Genomic DNA, 14,516 nt, shown 5'->3' with positions numbered 1-14,516 from the left:
GTGGTGGCGTGACCTGCCTCTGTCCCCTCCTGCCCTCTCCCATCGGGTCTTCGTCTCCCTTCACTTTCCCTGCGCTGCCTCCCTGCTGTCAGTGGGGTGCTCCTTGCTGCGCACTCGGTCGATCGGAGGCTGTGCTGGCTCCTCCTGCCCTCTGATCTCTTTATTGCTGTGCCGATAATGAGACACTTTGCTGTTCCGAATAAATTCAAACATTTGATAAGGCAACGCTCCTCTCACTAACTCTGTTCAGAACTTCTTGACTTCCCTTTGATGTGTGTTCTTCCACAGGAATTTAAAAATAACTCTTACCTGGTCCGAAAAGTAAACAGAAATAAGTAGAAATGGGATTTATTTTAGAATGTTTAATTTCATGCTTTATGTATAAATGGGAAAATTTTGTTAAATATTCAGACTTTCCATCTTAGGAACATACACTTACTTACAAATTTAATCAGATCTTGTTTTTTATTTTCATTAAGATTTTATAGTATTGAGCAATATGGGTCTTTTTCATAATAAATTCAATTCTATGTTTTGTAGCTTTTATTTTCATTATGAAAAGGGTACTTAATTTTATTTCTAACCAGTATTGCTACTATAAAGGGGTTATTGGTTTATGCCTATTTAACTTTTTTTACCTTCCTTATAAAATACTTTTTTAAGTTTTCAAAAATTAAGGGTTACTTCGAGTTTAAATACACAACACAACCTGAAAATAAAGACAATTTGCTCTTTCCCTTTTTGTATATTTACATGGACTATTTTGTTATCCTATTGTGTTAGCTAGATTTCTAAAATAACGTTGTATGATAGGTTATCCCAGGGTGGGGGTTTTTTGTGTTTTGTTTTGTTTTTGTTTTTGCCTAAGGACAGTCTTGATTGCTAGATGAGAAGGCACCACACCTTTTCCTGCCCTTCTGAATTAGATGAATGCCATCTGGAGAGAAGAAACGCGAAGGTTTCTGTTGGTGGCTGTGCTCCCTCCAACTCCGGGGAGCCTAGCGTCAGGGAGCCGGGAGCTGCCAGCTCCCTGCTTTCTCTTCCTCGGGCCCCCACGTGGTTTCCTGGTTGTCTCATTGCCATGCGCCCTTGCCTTGCACAGCTGTGGGGAGGATACGTCCTCGGGCCCAGCTCTCCCTGCCCCCAACCCAGGACCAGTAATCCTGCCTCACCCGTTGGTGTGTGAGCATGCACCCACCTACACTTCCTGCAGGCCTGTGTTTCCTTCACGTTCTCTGGTTTAGAAGAGGCCCATCTCCCCTCCCCGGTTTGACGGACTAATCCACTTACCTTTCAAATCTCAGTTCAAGTGTCAGCATCCGATGAAACCTTCAGGTCCCCTCATTACTCTTTTCTAACCCCAGAACACTGCCACAGAGTGCTTCACCTGCTGTGTGATGCTGTGTAAGGGTCCTTCTCCCCCGCTCCCCCCCGCCACCCCGGGCTGGAAGACCCAGAGAGGCAGGTCTGGCAGCTGGTTCGGTTTGTTCTATCGCAATGCCGCACAGCGGACACTCAGGAGCTATTTGCTGCCCAACCGCAGAGGCCGGGGGCGGGGGGGGGGTGCGGCCTGTGGGCGTGGCGCGGCCTGTGGGCTTGGCTGCTGCTGAAGCGCGGCCGTTGTCAGAACGCTGCTGCGTGAAACGCCCTGCTGGGTTCACTGGACATTCATTATGGGAGGGTTTGACTTACTGTTCAGCCTTCCAGTAGATTTTAAATGATTGTAGCTAATAATTCATAAACCCAACAATAATGAAATTGAAGTTGTATATATAATCTGTTATCTTTATGAAAATATTTTACTTAATCACATTAATGCTCTTAAATTGCCCAGAATTTTGTATTATCTGCATTTTTATGGCTTACCAAGTGGGAATTTTCATTTTCCAAAAGACTACTATCTTAAAATATAGCAATGGTATGTGCTATTTAAAATTCTATTTAATATGCAATCTTCCCTGAATTTAGATATTTAATAAATGTTTGACATATAATGCAAATTTATATGCATTTTAATAGTATTACTGTTTAGTGTATTTCTTGGCATTTACTCATATCCATTGAAGGCAGTCTTATCACTTATTAGACATTCAGTTCAGAAGAATGTTTATTTTCTAATGTTCCATTTTGAAAAATAAATGTACAGAAAAATATAATCGCATTTAACTTTTATTTCTTCATTTGATTATAAGAACCAGAATGCTTTTGAAAGTGTGACAGATTTTTTAAGGGGAAAAGCTTCATGAGGTTTGTTTCTCTTGCATACAGACCCTGACATGGAGAATGAAGAGCAGCCGTTCTCTGAAAGTGACTCTCAGAATCAGAGCGCCGAGCCGCTCGCGCCGGGCTCTCAGGAGGTGGACTTGGGTGATCACGAGTCTCCTGAAGACAGCTCCCTGGACTCGCCCCCAGAGTCCTCGCCTGCAGCAGCTGCAGATGAGGCTGCAGACGTTTCTCCTTCTGAACAGAATTCCGATCCCCTAGAAAACCATGAACCTCCGAGCCTTGACGGTGAATGTACAGATTTAGATAACCAGCTTCAAGAACAATCAGAAACTGAGGAAGACTCCAACCCCAACGTTAGCTGGGGTAAAAAGGACCAGCCCATAGACTCCATACTAGCAGACTGGAATGAAGATATAGAAGCATTTGAAATGATGGAGAAAGACGAACTATGACTCACTGAAGAACGGGGCGGTAGGTATTTAGAACGAGTAGGGGAACTGTGGTTCACAGACACCTCAAACGAAGCAGGCTCTCCAGTGGGAGGGAGGCTTTGAGTACGGTGACGAGCGACCACGTTCTGACCGGGATAGCTGGTGTCATAGGAGCCTGGAGCTTGCTGTGTCAGCATCGACCTTGTTTCAGACTGTCCCACGAGAAGTGGAAACTCACAGTCCCCCTCAGATGGCAGCACCCCAGGCCGGGGGCAGACTGCTGGACTCGCCTGGGAACCAGGGTTCTGCAGGCTCTGGGGGGACGAGAAGCAAATGCGGTTGGTGGTGGCGCGGGGGACAGGATTCGTGCCGCTCTCTGATTGAAGGGAGCGCGCTCTCTCGGCCTCGGGCTCACAGGCCCTTTGGGGAAGCGAGTGCGAGTCCCGGGCGTTCTGCTCGTGCTACCCTCACGGAAACACTCGAAGTGACCCGAGCGGTTAGGAGGCAGGTGACGGTGAAAACAGCCTTTGTTCATCTCTTTCACTTGCTTCATTGTACAACAAATGATGAAGGTGACTTGATTTTTCTTCCCTCTTAACAATGTCCTTTTCATTTAAACCAAAGGTGAAGCCATTGTGCTTTCTCAGCGAGTTCTCTGCATAATGACTAATCATTGGGACCAGGTAACAAGGTCATATAATAATATATTGTGGAAATTGGTTACTTAATACTCCTGAAAAACGGAGCAAGGGAGAAACTAATGTTGCAATATGAACTTGCCGTTGGGCCTTCCACAGGGAAAGCTGTGACTACTCTGCGAAGGAACTTGATGGTATACATCCTTGTAGGGTAAGTGATGAGTCTGTCCAGTGCATTTCTCGGAGAGGTGGTCCCCTCCAGCCCGCAGCCTTACTCCGTCCCACGGCCGGGTTGCCGTTGGAGCCACACGGCCCGTGGGGCTGACGGGGGGTGCATTCTGTTCCAGTTCCGTCTTAGCGAGTTAGGGTAGGGCTGTGGTAGTCACCTGAAAATCCTGGGGTAATACATATTTTTTTCTCATCTTAAACTATGATTTCTAAAGTTGCACCTAAGGAATCTGTCACATTTTCTCTTGAATCATGGTTTTTAAGTTCGCTTTTTTTTTTAAACAAATATTTCTTCTGATGTGGACTTGAAAATTAGTCTATGGTAACCTGTGTAAAAAACTTACACAGTAGCAACTAACATATAGCCATATTATTTAATAAATTTTTCTTTTTGGTGGCAGTCTGGTGCTGGCCACATTTAATTTTTAATTTGTTGTTGATATCTGTAAACAGCCCTATAGTTGAAATAATGGCTTTATTCCGTTTATTTATTTTTAACAACTTACCTGAATCAGTTCTAAAGGAGTGTCTGAGACTTCACTTTATCTCTCTTTGCCACGACATCACCTGGTGACTTTCTCCTAAAACAGCTGTGAGGTGCAGGTGGCCCGCGAGTGGGTGTGGAGCCGTTACAGGGACAGCAGTGCTGTCCTGTAGTTCATGTATATTCCTGTACAGTATGTCTTAGGTCCAGGTAAACATACTCTTTTACAAGGGGGTGAATAGCTGCTTCCAGAAATTCCAGCGAAACCTAATTGGGTCAATGAGTAGTAAATCTCACCGAGCATTCACTTTGGCGTGGGAGGGGGGTGGGCAGTGGGGAAGGAGTAGTAGACAAGAACTTCATTGGCCCTCAATTAAACCTGACACCAGAATGGATATTTTTAGTCACTGCATGTGAAATTTGGTGTAAGAAGATAGAACTATAATACATAGAGTACACAAAAGGGTAGACGTAGTGCTTTGTTCACCTTAATTACAAAGCTGCCAAAGTAGCTGAAGCTTCATCACTTGACTTGCCTGGATTTATAGGACTGGGGCTTGGAGGAAAGGAGCAAATGTTCCTCTGAGAGACTTTGACTAGAGAAGCCTTATGTTTAGTGATTTGTTTGTTTATATCTCAGAGCCATTGTTGTCTAAATCTCACTTTTCTAAAGTTGTCAAAACAATGGAATTTTTTTTCCCAGTAAAGGTTTTGTGGCATATAAGGTGAAGCCAGCTTACTGCTGCTGTCCCTTTCTTTGGCCATAAGGGGGAGCTGTTGCCATTGAGGTCTAGAAGCGACTTGCTCACTTGTTTAGAAAAGCAAATCTTTAAAAAAAAATTATTTTTAAAGGGAAGGAAAAAATTAACACATTATACTCAGCACCCAGAAGGAATTATACTTGACTTTTCCCCCCATTTAAGAAAAGAAGGTATAAGGTTTGGCTTCAAAACTGCAACATTGAGATTGACTCTACATTTCTTATTTGACATAATGCCATGAAGTTGTTTCTGAGCTCATTAAAAAATTCCAGAGCACTAGGGCTTTTTTATGTTTTGCTTTTTTAAATACCATCTATAGAGATTTTACTTACTTCCTAAAGATTCAGGGGATTCTGTGAAACCCTGGATTTTAGAAACATCTGGTCTACCTCAGTTAAGTGTTGACTGCACAGAAATAGAGCTGAAGTATCCACCACAGCCATGAAATTGTGTGACTGAGAAGCATCTCTACAATGTTTACAAGCCCGGAATCAAGGGACGGTTTTCCCCGAAAGTTAAAAGTGAGATATTAGAACAAGGATTTAATTCAGGTATTTTCACGTTTTAAACTTAACTTGTTTACCAACTAAGAACAGCTGTAGTTTTTCTGCTTATGAAAGTCCACTGAAGTGACAGACCCTGACGGGCAACACTTTTCCCATGAAGTTTTAGGCGTGAAGGAATTGTGGTTTACCGGGCGTGTGTGGGGTAGGCTGTTTCGTTGGGCAGGTTTTCTTTTTTCCTTTCAACTTCAATAGGCTTCCAGCAAGAACACAGTGGTTGTTACAGTAAAACCAGCATTTGTTCTCGCACCAAACTCCATGCCAGAGAGGAGCTCGGCAGAAGTAACTCAGACAGGGCTTACAGTTCCGAGGTGTCACAGGGGCAGATTCAGTAAATACTCCAGCCAGTCGTTTTGTGCGCAAGGCTTCCGTCAGAACATAGAAAAAACATTCTGTGAATGAAACATTGTATGTTCAGATTTTATAAAAGACATTTTTAAAAGCCCAATTTACAGCCGTATATTTTCTTATGATGTAATTTATGAAAAAGACGTCTGTACTAACAGGTGCTGTAACACTGCTGTTGTCGGGTTTTATTGTTTGGTGATAAATGTAAACAATATTTCTAAGGGGAGCTATGTACTGTGATGTAAAAGTCTGGGCAAAATGTATATAATCCTTGTATATAATTGTGTATTTGATTATAATTACTGATTGTAAAGATTTAATAAAACATGTAAATATTCTGGTCTAGTTTCAATTTGAATCTTTAGCATCCCTTTGCACACGTTTATACTTCGATATCTTTTAAAACTTTCCCACTGCACCTTCCCTTTAATTTTCACCTTACTCCAGGGGAGGGAGGAAATTTGGAGGCATCTCCAGGGTTAGAAACATAAACTTACACTCAACAGTTGTCCAGCTCAGCAAGGGCCAGCGACCCTCAGCGTAGAGTGAGTGGCCCACAGTGGCAGTACTGCCGGCATGTTCAAGCTCCGAGTTTACTCGTATTTAATTAACTCAGTCGTTCTTCCGGTGTTGTCATTGAAAGTCACGTGCACCCCTCCTGCTAGTCCCAGTGGGGTCATTCTCTGTCTGCAGCCACTTGCAGAGCCTGCGGTGCTCTCCGTCTGCGCTGTCCCAGGCCCCCTGAGCTCAGGCGTGGGCGAAGGACCTAGTCGGGCCGCCATCACTCGTGGATAAGTGTTTCCGTTAAAGGAGAGCAAACTGGCGAGTGGGCAGTGGAGCAGGGTGCCCGCTCCTTCCAGTGTGCCGCTCTCCCCCTCCTGTCAGTCCTCACCCCTTCCTTCTTCTTCAGTTTGGATTCTACTCACCTTCTTTTGCCCAGCCATTACCTTCCCAGCAGGAATTGACATTTGGAAATGATAACTTTCAGTCTTAGGTTCCCTGGGCAGCGGCCTCCGTTCCTCTAGGACAAAGCACCACTGTTGCCGGAAGACTTAGGATCCAATAGTACCTCCTGGAAGACTTCACGAGGGGGTGGGGTGGGCTGCTTTTCTGAGGGAAGCAAACTCAGGTCTGTCTGCTAAGAGAAGTGAAGGGGTGATTGAGAAGGGTGCGTCAGCATCTGCCTGCTAGTAAGGCTTTTACTTCTCAGAGCCTTCTAGGCCTGGAAGTCCATCGGTTTTATCTACTCTCTTTGGTGATGCCTAAGGGAGGCCTCTGACCCTTGGGGACTGTCTTTAAGTCCTAGAAGAATGCACTTGGCATCCCAAAGGACAGGAGCAATGCTCAAGTTCAAAAGCCCTACGGTGTGTTATAGAGCATATTTCTGCCCTTGGCTCCGTCTTGGTGAAATACCAACGGGCCATGCTGAAAAGATAATCTGGGCTGAATAAGATGGGATTTCTTAAATCAGAAAGAGTGAAAACCTCCCCCACATGGCCGAGGAGAGAACCAAAGTGCCTAAAAAGATTAGTCCAAGATAGAAGATCTCTATTCTAAGGAGCCGGCTGTTACCCTCCTGCCGACATCACTACCACCCCGGGCCGGAGTTTCACAGAAACGTCGGGTTCGTCTTTCATAGGAATCCCACCTTTGTCTTTCCCGAACCTCTTAGGAAAGCCTTTGGCCTCAGGCCCAGGAGGCAATCTGACGACCACTGCCAGCATTTAGTCTTTATACTCCCTTTCCTCGTTCCCCACTCCGGTCGGCACCTTCCTCACGAAGAGTAAACCAAGTTCTCAAGTCCGTCCCAGGCAACTGCCACCTTTAGAAGGTTTGCGATCTGCTCATCCAGCCACTCCCTGCCTTGCCCGAGGCATTATGCTAATTGTCATCCGCCCCGATTGTTTTCATGCATCAATTTAAAAAAAACATCTAAACTTCTGTGGTCTCAGTCTCTAGTCATCACTTCCTATTCTCTCCACTCGTCCACTCACAATTTTCAGTACCTCCATCCAATCCACTGATCCTACTTTCTCCATATCCGTCGCCCTTTCTGGGGGCCTCGCTTCCCCACCCAGCCACCTTTAATGAACCTTTCGTGCTCTGTTGCGCTAACTTGGCAAAACTTGAACTCTTCTTAAATGCCACCACTCACTGAGTCTGCACCTAAATTTAAGTATCTGTTGGAGCTGGGTGAAATCATACCCCCTCACTGCTACTGCTATCGGACAGACAGAGGGTGTTAAAGGGGGCTGAAGGCAATATACTATTACCGAAAGGAATCCCCCAGGTTCATTATGTCCGCCGCCTTATAGGAAAGACATCTCTCAATGCCAGAGATTTGTGAAAAGGAAAGGAAATGTTTATTTAATGCTGTACAAACTTAAAGTAGTGACCTAATGTCTTCATCAAAATCCCAAAGTCCCTTAAAACACCCACAAACACACGCAGTCCTTCCTTCCCCCCTTTACCCAGTCTGGGGTACCGTATCTCAGGAAAAGAAATAGAAGTCCGTGGCTCAGGCAGCCGCCAGTTCTTTCCAGTAATCCGTCTCGGCTGGTAGGCCTCCCTCGGTTCCCGGCACCATCAGCTGTGTCGCTGGGATCTCTGCTAAAGCCGGGTGGTGGTTCCCCCTTCTAAAGCTGCGGGGGTCCCCACGCTGGCAAAGCCTCGTGGCTCTCCTTTCTATTGCCATAGCCGAGTGGTCCTCTCTCTGCACTATGGCTGTGGGAGTCTCCACTCTGCCAAAACTTCATGGTTCTCCCTCCCAGGGCCGCGGGAGTTCCCACTCTGGCAAAGCCGCATGATTCTCTCCGCAATGGCTGCGGTGTCTGGGTTTAAATCCCCACGCCAATCATCCTCTGCAGCCTTGTTTCTGACTCCTCCCACAATTGGTTACACTTGCTAGCACTCTCATATCCTTCCAGCTTTACTGGGCTACCATCGTGAGTCTGGGCAGGCGTGGCCCCATGTCATGGAGCCAATCATCTCCAAGCACCAATGCAGGCGCTGTAACTCGGGTGACCTGCCCCCGGTTACAACCTGGGTTGAAGTCCCTCCCATCCCCCTGGCTCAAAGCATGGCCACAGCTATTGAACATATCTATGCAACCAGTTAAAGGTTATAGATATGTTAAATGACCACACCAGAGGTTAGCTGCAAAGCTGTTGCTATGCAAAACAGCTCTCAATCGCCCTGCTCCATGTGTCCCTTCCCCCAACTCACACCTGTGGGGGAAGGGGGTGAAGACATACTAATATTTCCTGAACTCCTTGAGTTCTGGACCCCATTCCAAATCCCTATTTGGGGCCCCCCTCTTGGCTGCACTCTGTTACACTATTGCTGACCAGTCTCACTGTAAGTCATGACTACAGATCTTCAGCGAGATGCAGTACTTGCCTGAATCCAACCACATTTCTCTAGCTAATTTATTTTCCTGCTCTGAGACAACTTCCATACCCCCTTTCTTTTCAAACACTGCCCACTCGTCCCCTGCACTCACCTGATGACCTCACCCCATATTGCACTGAAAAAATGGATGCAGATGATAATGACCTCAACCACCAACCTATCTGCATGCTGCATGACTTGTATTTGAATTTATCATGGTAGAAAATTGCTTGCATGTACCCTAGTGTTTACCTTGATATTGGAGAGCTGGAACCCACAGACTGAAAAATGGAAGAATCCAGCTGCTAGACTCAAAATCTAACTTTCCCCCCAAACTAACTACTTCCTCCAGTGTGCATACTTTAATCCTGGAGGGAGCATCAAATTATCTCCATCACTGGAGGTTGTCAAAATAAATACTGGGTACCATATGTACCCAGCATGCCTCAGCCAAGATCTGGTAACTGAGGTCTCTGCAAACCTGTAGACACACTGACTTACACTCCTCCTTTCAGAGACATTGGGCAGTAAAATACTCACCGAATTCTCTGTGGCAAGTTCTTTTCCTTATGCTTTTTTAGCTGTTTGTGTTTATCTTTGTTTCCTTTGTATTGTTAGGAGAAGTATAAATAGGTACAATCTTTGTAGAAATCAGTTTATCAGTACACATCAAAACAGTAAAATGATTTCTTTCCTTTTCATTCAGTTGTCTACAACTGGGAATCTAAAGAAGAAACTAGGGGAACAGGCATGGATTTCCATCCTAATATTGGGAATAAAAGGAAAGATTTGGACAGAATCTAGATGTCTATGAGTGGTTGAGAAAAGGATGGCACAGTAAAACATATAATGTGCGTGCATTAAATGATGCTATAAAAAGTTTAATATCCGAGAGCACGCTCTGTAGTTCAGATCAATCGAGCAAAGATAGACTGCCCTTCCTGGCGCCCTGCACTGGATCAAGCTCTGGGGTGTATGACGTCATAGTTCCGGGTCTTGTTTCATGGATTCTACAGTCAGATTCAGAAGACAGACACTGGAAAAAAATCACGTTCCTCCTGGTAGACCCAGGATTTGTAATCATTGATGAAAGTCAAAGACAGGACGGGTCAGCTTTAAAGAAAGTTGTATGGAAAGTAATCCTAAAATATTGTTGTCGTTGGAAGTAAACACTGAAATGGACGCAACTCATGCAGTGGTCTCAGTGTTTTAGAGCCGAGAGGTTTTTGTGATCGCCACGTCACTGGTTCTCCTCATCGGACATAAAAGAAGTCAAGCCGAGGTGGAAATCAACTTGACCAAGGTCACACGTATCCAGGAGTGATGATGCCTCTAGGAAGCACGATGGTCCTGGTGCCTCTGCCGCAGCCGTTGCCCCCAAGCCGTACAGCCGCAGCACACGCGCCCCTGTGCAAGTTAACATTCAGCCAGTGGGATAATGACTAACTCGCAGCTGCCCCTGGGGTGCCTTTGCAAAACTCCAGGGCTCCATCGACCACGGTTTAAAAACTACTGATTTAGATTATTATTGTTCCTTATTTAAGCTTTCAGCACATGGAAGTGAAAATGTCCTTTATTTCTTTGAAAACTGGCTGTTCCCATTGGCGGCATTTATTCTTCTCTTCCTTTCCCCATGAATAACCAACCCCGTGAATGCAGGAATGTGCTGTGTACTTTCTTTTGTGCTGTTATTTATCTGAATGGACGTGTGTGGGCCGAGCAAAGTGGTGAGACGAAGACACAGGTCCTTTGCTGGGTGGGCGGGACATCTTTTAAAATATATATTTTATTTATTTATTTTTTAGACAGAGGGGAAGGGAGAGAGAAAGGAAGAGAAACATCAATATGTGGTTGCCTCTGTCATGTCTTCCCCCACCCCCGGCAGCCACTGGGGACCTGGTCAGCAACCTAGGCATGTGCCCTGATTGGGAATAGAACTGGAGACCCTTTGGTTCCAGGCTGGTGCTCAATCCACTGAGCTACACCAGCCAGGGCTGGGTGGACCATCTTGAGGGTCTCAAACCCAAGGATTCCCAGGCTTTTTTGGTAGCGATGGCAGAAATGGTTCTTTTAGATCCAAATCACTGAACTTGAAATTTCTAAATTTGACATTCTAAGAGAGCTTCCTGTTTGTATTGGTAAGGCAATAATGCAGAATTCTGGACTAACAAGGCCAGAGACATCTCACTTTAAGGCAGTATTTTCTAAACCTCTGTTAAACTCTCTCATAGCCTGCCATGATAAGGTTTACTTATTGGATGTTTACCATATGCTTAGAGTTTAAAAAAATCATTGAACAGGTACCATTATTATTCCAGTTTTACCCATGGGAAAACCAAGCAAGGCCTAGCCCACAGTGGTTCTTAACTCAAAGAAACACTCTGGCCAAGCAAAGCAGGGTGTGAGGGAAAAGTCTCTTGGAAGGTTCTAGCAGTGGCACCAAGGGGATCTTGAGGATGGCATTCCACCCCCCCCCCCAATCTTTTCTTTATTATGTATAACGTGCAAGTTAAGAGCACAGACTCTGGAGCCAGACCAATGAGATTAGAATCCTGGCTCCACGACTTACTTCATGTGACCTTGAACTGGGCCCCTCTGTTTTCTCTTCTGTGAAGTGGGGATAATAACAGGACGCATCTCAATCGGTGGCCGTGCTCTAGGCAGTGAGCTCAGTGCCTCACTCATGGTGGGAACTCTACACAACAGCCATCATCTGCTGAAATGCTACGTAACTGCTTTTGAGCCCCCTCGTTCTGTGGCCCCCTCCCCTCCAGACTGCTGTCCTTGAGCTGCATCTGTAAATCCTAACTGTGGGAGTAAATTCTGGCCATTACTAGTGGCAGCACTGGCTGAGTGATTCATCCTTCAACTTCTCACTGGTCCGAGTGGAGATGGATGTAGAGTATCTCACTGGTGGAAATAGTTGGTGAGCTGGGACTCAGCCTGTGAAGGGAAGGAGGGTGTGGATGGAGGGAAGCTTGGGTTTTCCTGCTCTGTCAGTACCTGGGTAGCAAGTGTGCCTCATTCCAGAACAAGGAGTTCGCATTCTCTCATTAATCCCTAAATCCATCTGATTTTTTAATACTTCAATTTGTTTCAGAAGCAAACAGTATATGATCATCTTTAATGGAAAAGGGTCTTTGTACCTTTAAGCATGGATAATCTTTTTTAAAAAAATATTTTAATCATTTATTTTTAGCGAGGGGAAGGGAGGGAGAAAGCGAGAGAAACATCAATATGTGATTGTCTCTCATGCGCCCCCTACTGGGGACCCATACAGCAACCCAGGCATGTGCCCTGATTGGGAATTGAACAGGCAACCCTTTGGTTTGCAGGCACATGCTCAATCCCCTGAACTATACCAGCCAGGGTAAGCATGGATAATCTTTAAAGGCGCAATTATTTAAAAAAAAATATGTCCGTACACCATTTAAAATTATCTTCAGATCAGCAGTATGTGAGTTCTACTTTGAGAATACTATATTATGCTATACTGCCTCCATTTTTATGAAGATGACCTTAAATGATGTTTATACAGCCACCTCAAAATGACAGGTTCTACAGGCAATTAGACGAATTTCACCTTCTCTTCATTACTGTGGCTTTCTAGTAAGTGTTGAAATCAGGAAGTGTGAGTCTTCCGGCTCATTGTTTTTGAGGTTATTTTGGCTATTCTAGGCCCTTTGCATCGCTATGTACATTTTAGAATGACTTGTCAATAACTTCGTGAAAGTATGATGAGATTTTGGTTGCAATTGAAATACATTTAGAGGTCAAAGTTGGGGAGAATAGACATTTTTAACAATATTGAGTCATGTGTTCTATAAACATGATAAATCTACCCATTGAATCAGGTCTTTTAAAATTTCTCTCAGCAATATTTTATGGTTTCTAGTGCAGAGGTTATGAATATCTTTTGCTAATTTTTCCAAGTGTTTTGTGTTTATGATGACAGGAAATTGTTTTAAAATTTTATTTTTTATTAAAAATTTTATTTATTGGTGCTACTATATTAACATATAATTGATTTCTGTGTGCTGTCCTTATATACTACAACATTGTTAGATTCACTTATTATTTCTAGCAACTTTTTTGTACATTCTGTATAATCTTTTTATATAAACAATCATGCTGTGAATAAACAACAGTTTTACTTTTTCCATTTCAGTCTCAATGCATTTGTTTCACTTTTTTGGCCATAAGAAACTGGCTAAAACCTCCCGTACAATGTGGAGAGAAGAGATGGAAGTTAATATTCCCGCCTTATTCATGAAATCAGGGAGTTTGTATTCAATATTTCACTATTATATGTGATGCTAGCTGTGTTTTTAAGAGATGCCCTTTTTCAGGTTGAGTGACTTCCCTTCTAGTTCTAATTTGCTGACAATTTTATTGTAAATATCTACTGAATTTTGTAAAATGCTTTTAATGCATCTATCGATGTTAAGTTATCCTGTTGTTTCTCTCCTTGATAGTTTTAATGGTAAATTATACTGATTGATTTTCAAATTAAGCTAATCTTATACTCTCGGGATAAACCATGTGGTTTTATGTATTGCTGAATTTGACTTACTAATATTTTGGTAAGAATCATTGCATCACTATTCATGAGGAATATGTGTTATTCTATTTTCTTGTAACGTCTTTATTGAGCTTTGGTACTGGGGTTATGCTGACCCCAACATAAGCTGAGAAATGTCCCCTTCTGTCTGTGGGGGAAGAAAGGAAGACTGGTGTTGATTTCTTCCTTCTTGTTTGACAGAATTTACGGGTGACACCATGTGGACGCGGCATTCTTTTTGAGTGAATGTTTTAATAACAAATTCAGTGTAAGAAAGATGAATATGCAGATTTTCCATTTCTTCTTTTGGCAGCTTTGGTAATGTGTTTGGTAATATGTTTTTCAAGGAATTTGTGCATGTCACTGAAGTCATTGGATTTACTGATATAAAATTTTTCACAATATTCCTTTATTATTCTTCTGTTGTCTATAAAATCTGTAGTGCTCGCCCTCTCTCATTCTCAACATCGGTAAGTTGTGTTTCCCTCGTTTTTTCTTATCCGTCTAGCTAGGGGCTTAGCAATGTTGTTATTTTTTTTTTCATGAACAAATTTTGGACTTTGTTAAATTTTTATACAGTTGTTTTCTATTTCATTGATTTTCCCCTTATCTTTATTATCTCTTATGCTTCTTTTAGGTTTAATTTGCTTATATTTTTCCGGCTTCTTCTGGTGAAAACCAATATCATTGTTTTTAAACATTTCCCTTCCTGCTTCTGCCTGCTTTGGGTTGTTCCCTGGTGTCTTTCAAACAGCTGGGTAAAATATTTTGTCCGTAGTTTGTAAGTGTCACCTGCAGAATATTCTGATATGAGCCATTTCACCAATATGGGAACTGCAATTCAGTTTTAAGCTTTATAATCTTAGGTACCTATTCTAACCCAAGT

At 43.5% G+C, this 14,516-nt stretch overlaps 1 protein-coding gene across 4 annotated transcripts in view; it reads left to right on the top strand.

Annotated features, from left to right (window-relative positions):
• The window catches only part of EDEM3 (ER degradation enhancing alpha-mannosidase like protein 3), a 53,875-nt gene extending 47,855 nt beyond the window's left edge, over nt 1-6,020 (top strand). For all 4 annotated transcript variants that reach the window (XM_045838444.1, XM_045838441.1, XM_045838442.1 and 1 more), the window contains exon 20: nt 2,269-6,020. In XM_045838444.1, the coding sequence (XP_045694400.1) occupies nt 2,269-2,678 (410 nt within the window). In that variant the 3' untranslated portion in view covers nt 2,679-6,020. The remainder of the gene's footprint in view (nt 1-2,268) is intronic.
• The last annotated feature ends 8,496 nt before the right edge of the window (nt 6,021-14,516 follow it).

Source organism: Phyllostomus hastatus, unplaced genomic scaffold, assembly GCF_019186645.2.
Source record: "Phyllostomus hastatus isolate PE091 unplaced genomic scaffold, TTU_PhHast_1.1 phas_contig_283, whole genome shotgun sequence".
NCBI classification, from domain to species: domain Eukaryota; kingdom Metazoa; phylum Chordata; class Mammalia; order Chiroptera; family Phyllostomidae; genus Phyllostomus; species Phyllostomus hastatus.
This window is presented reverse-complemented; position numbering and strand designations above follow the sequence as displayed.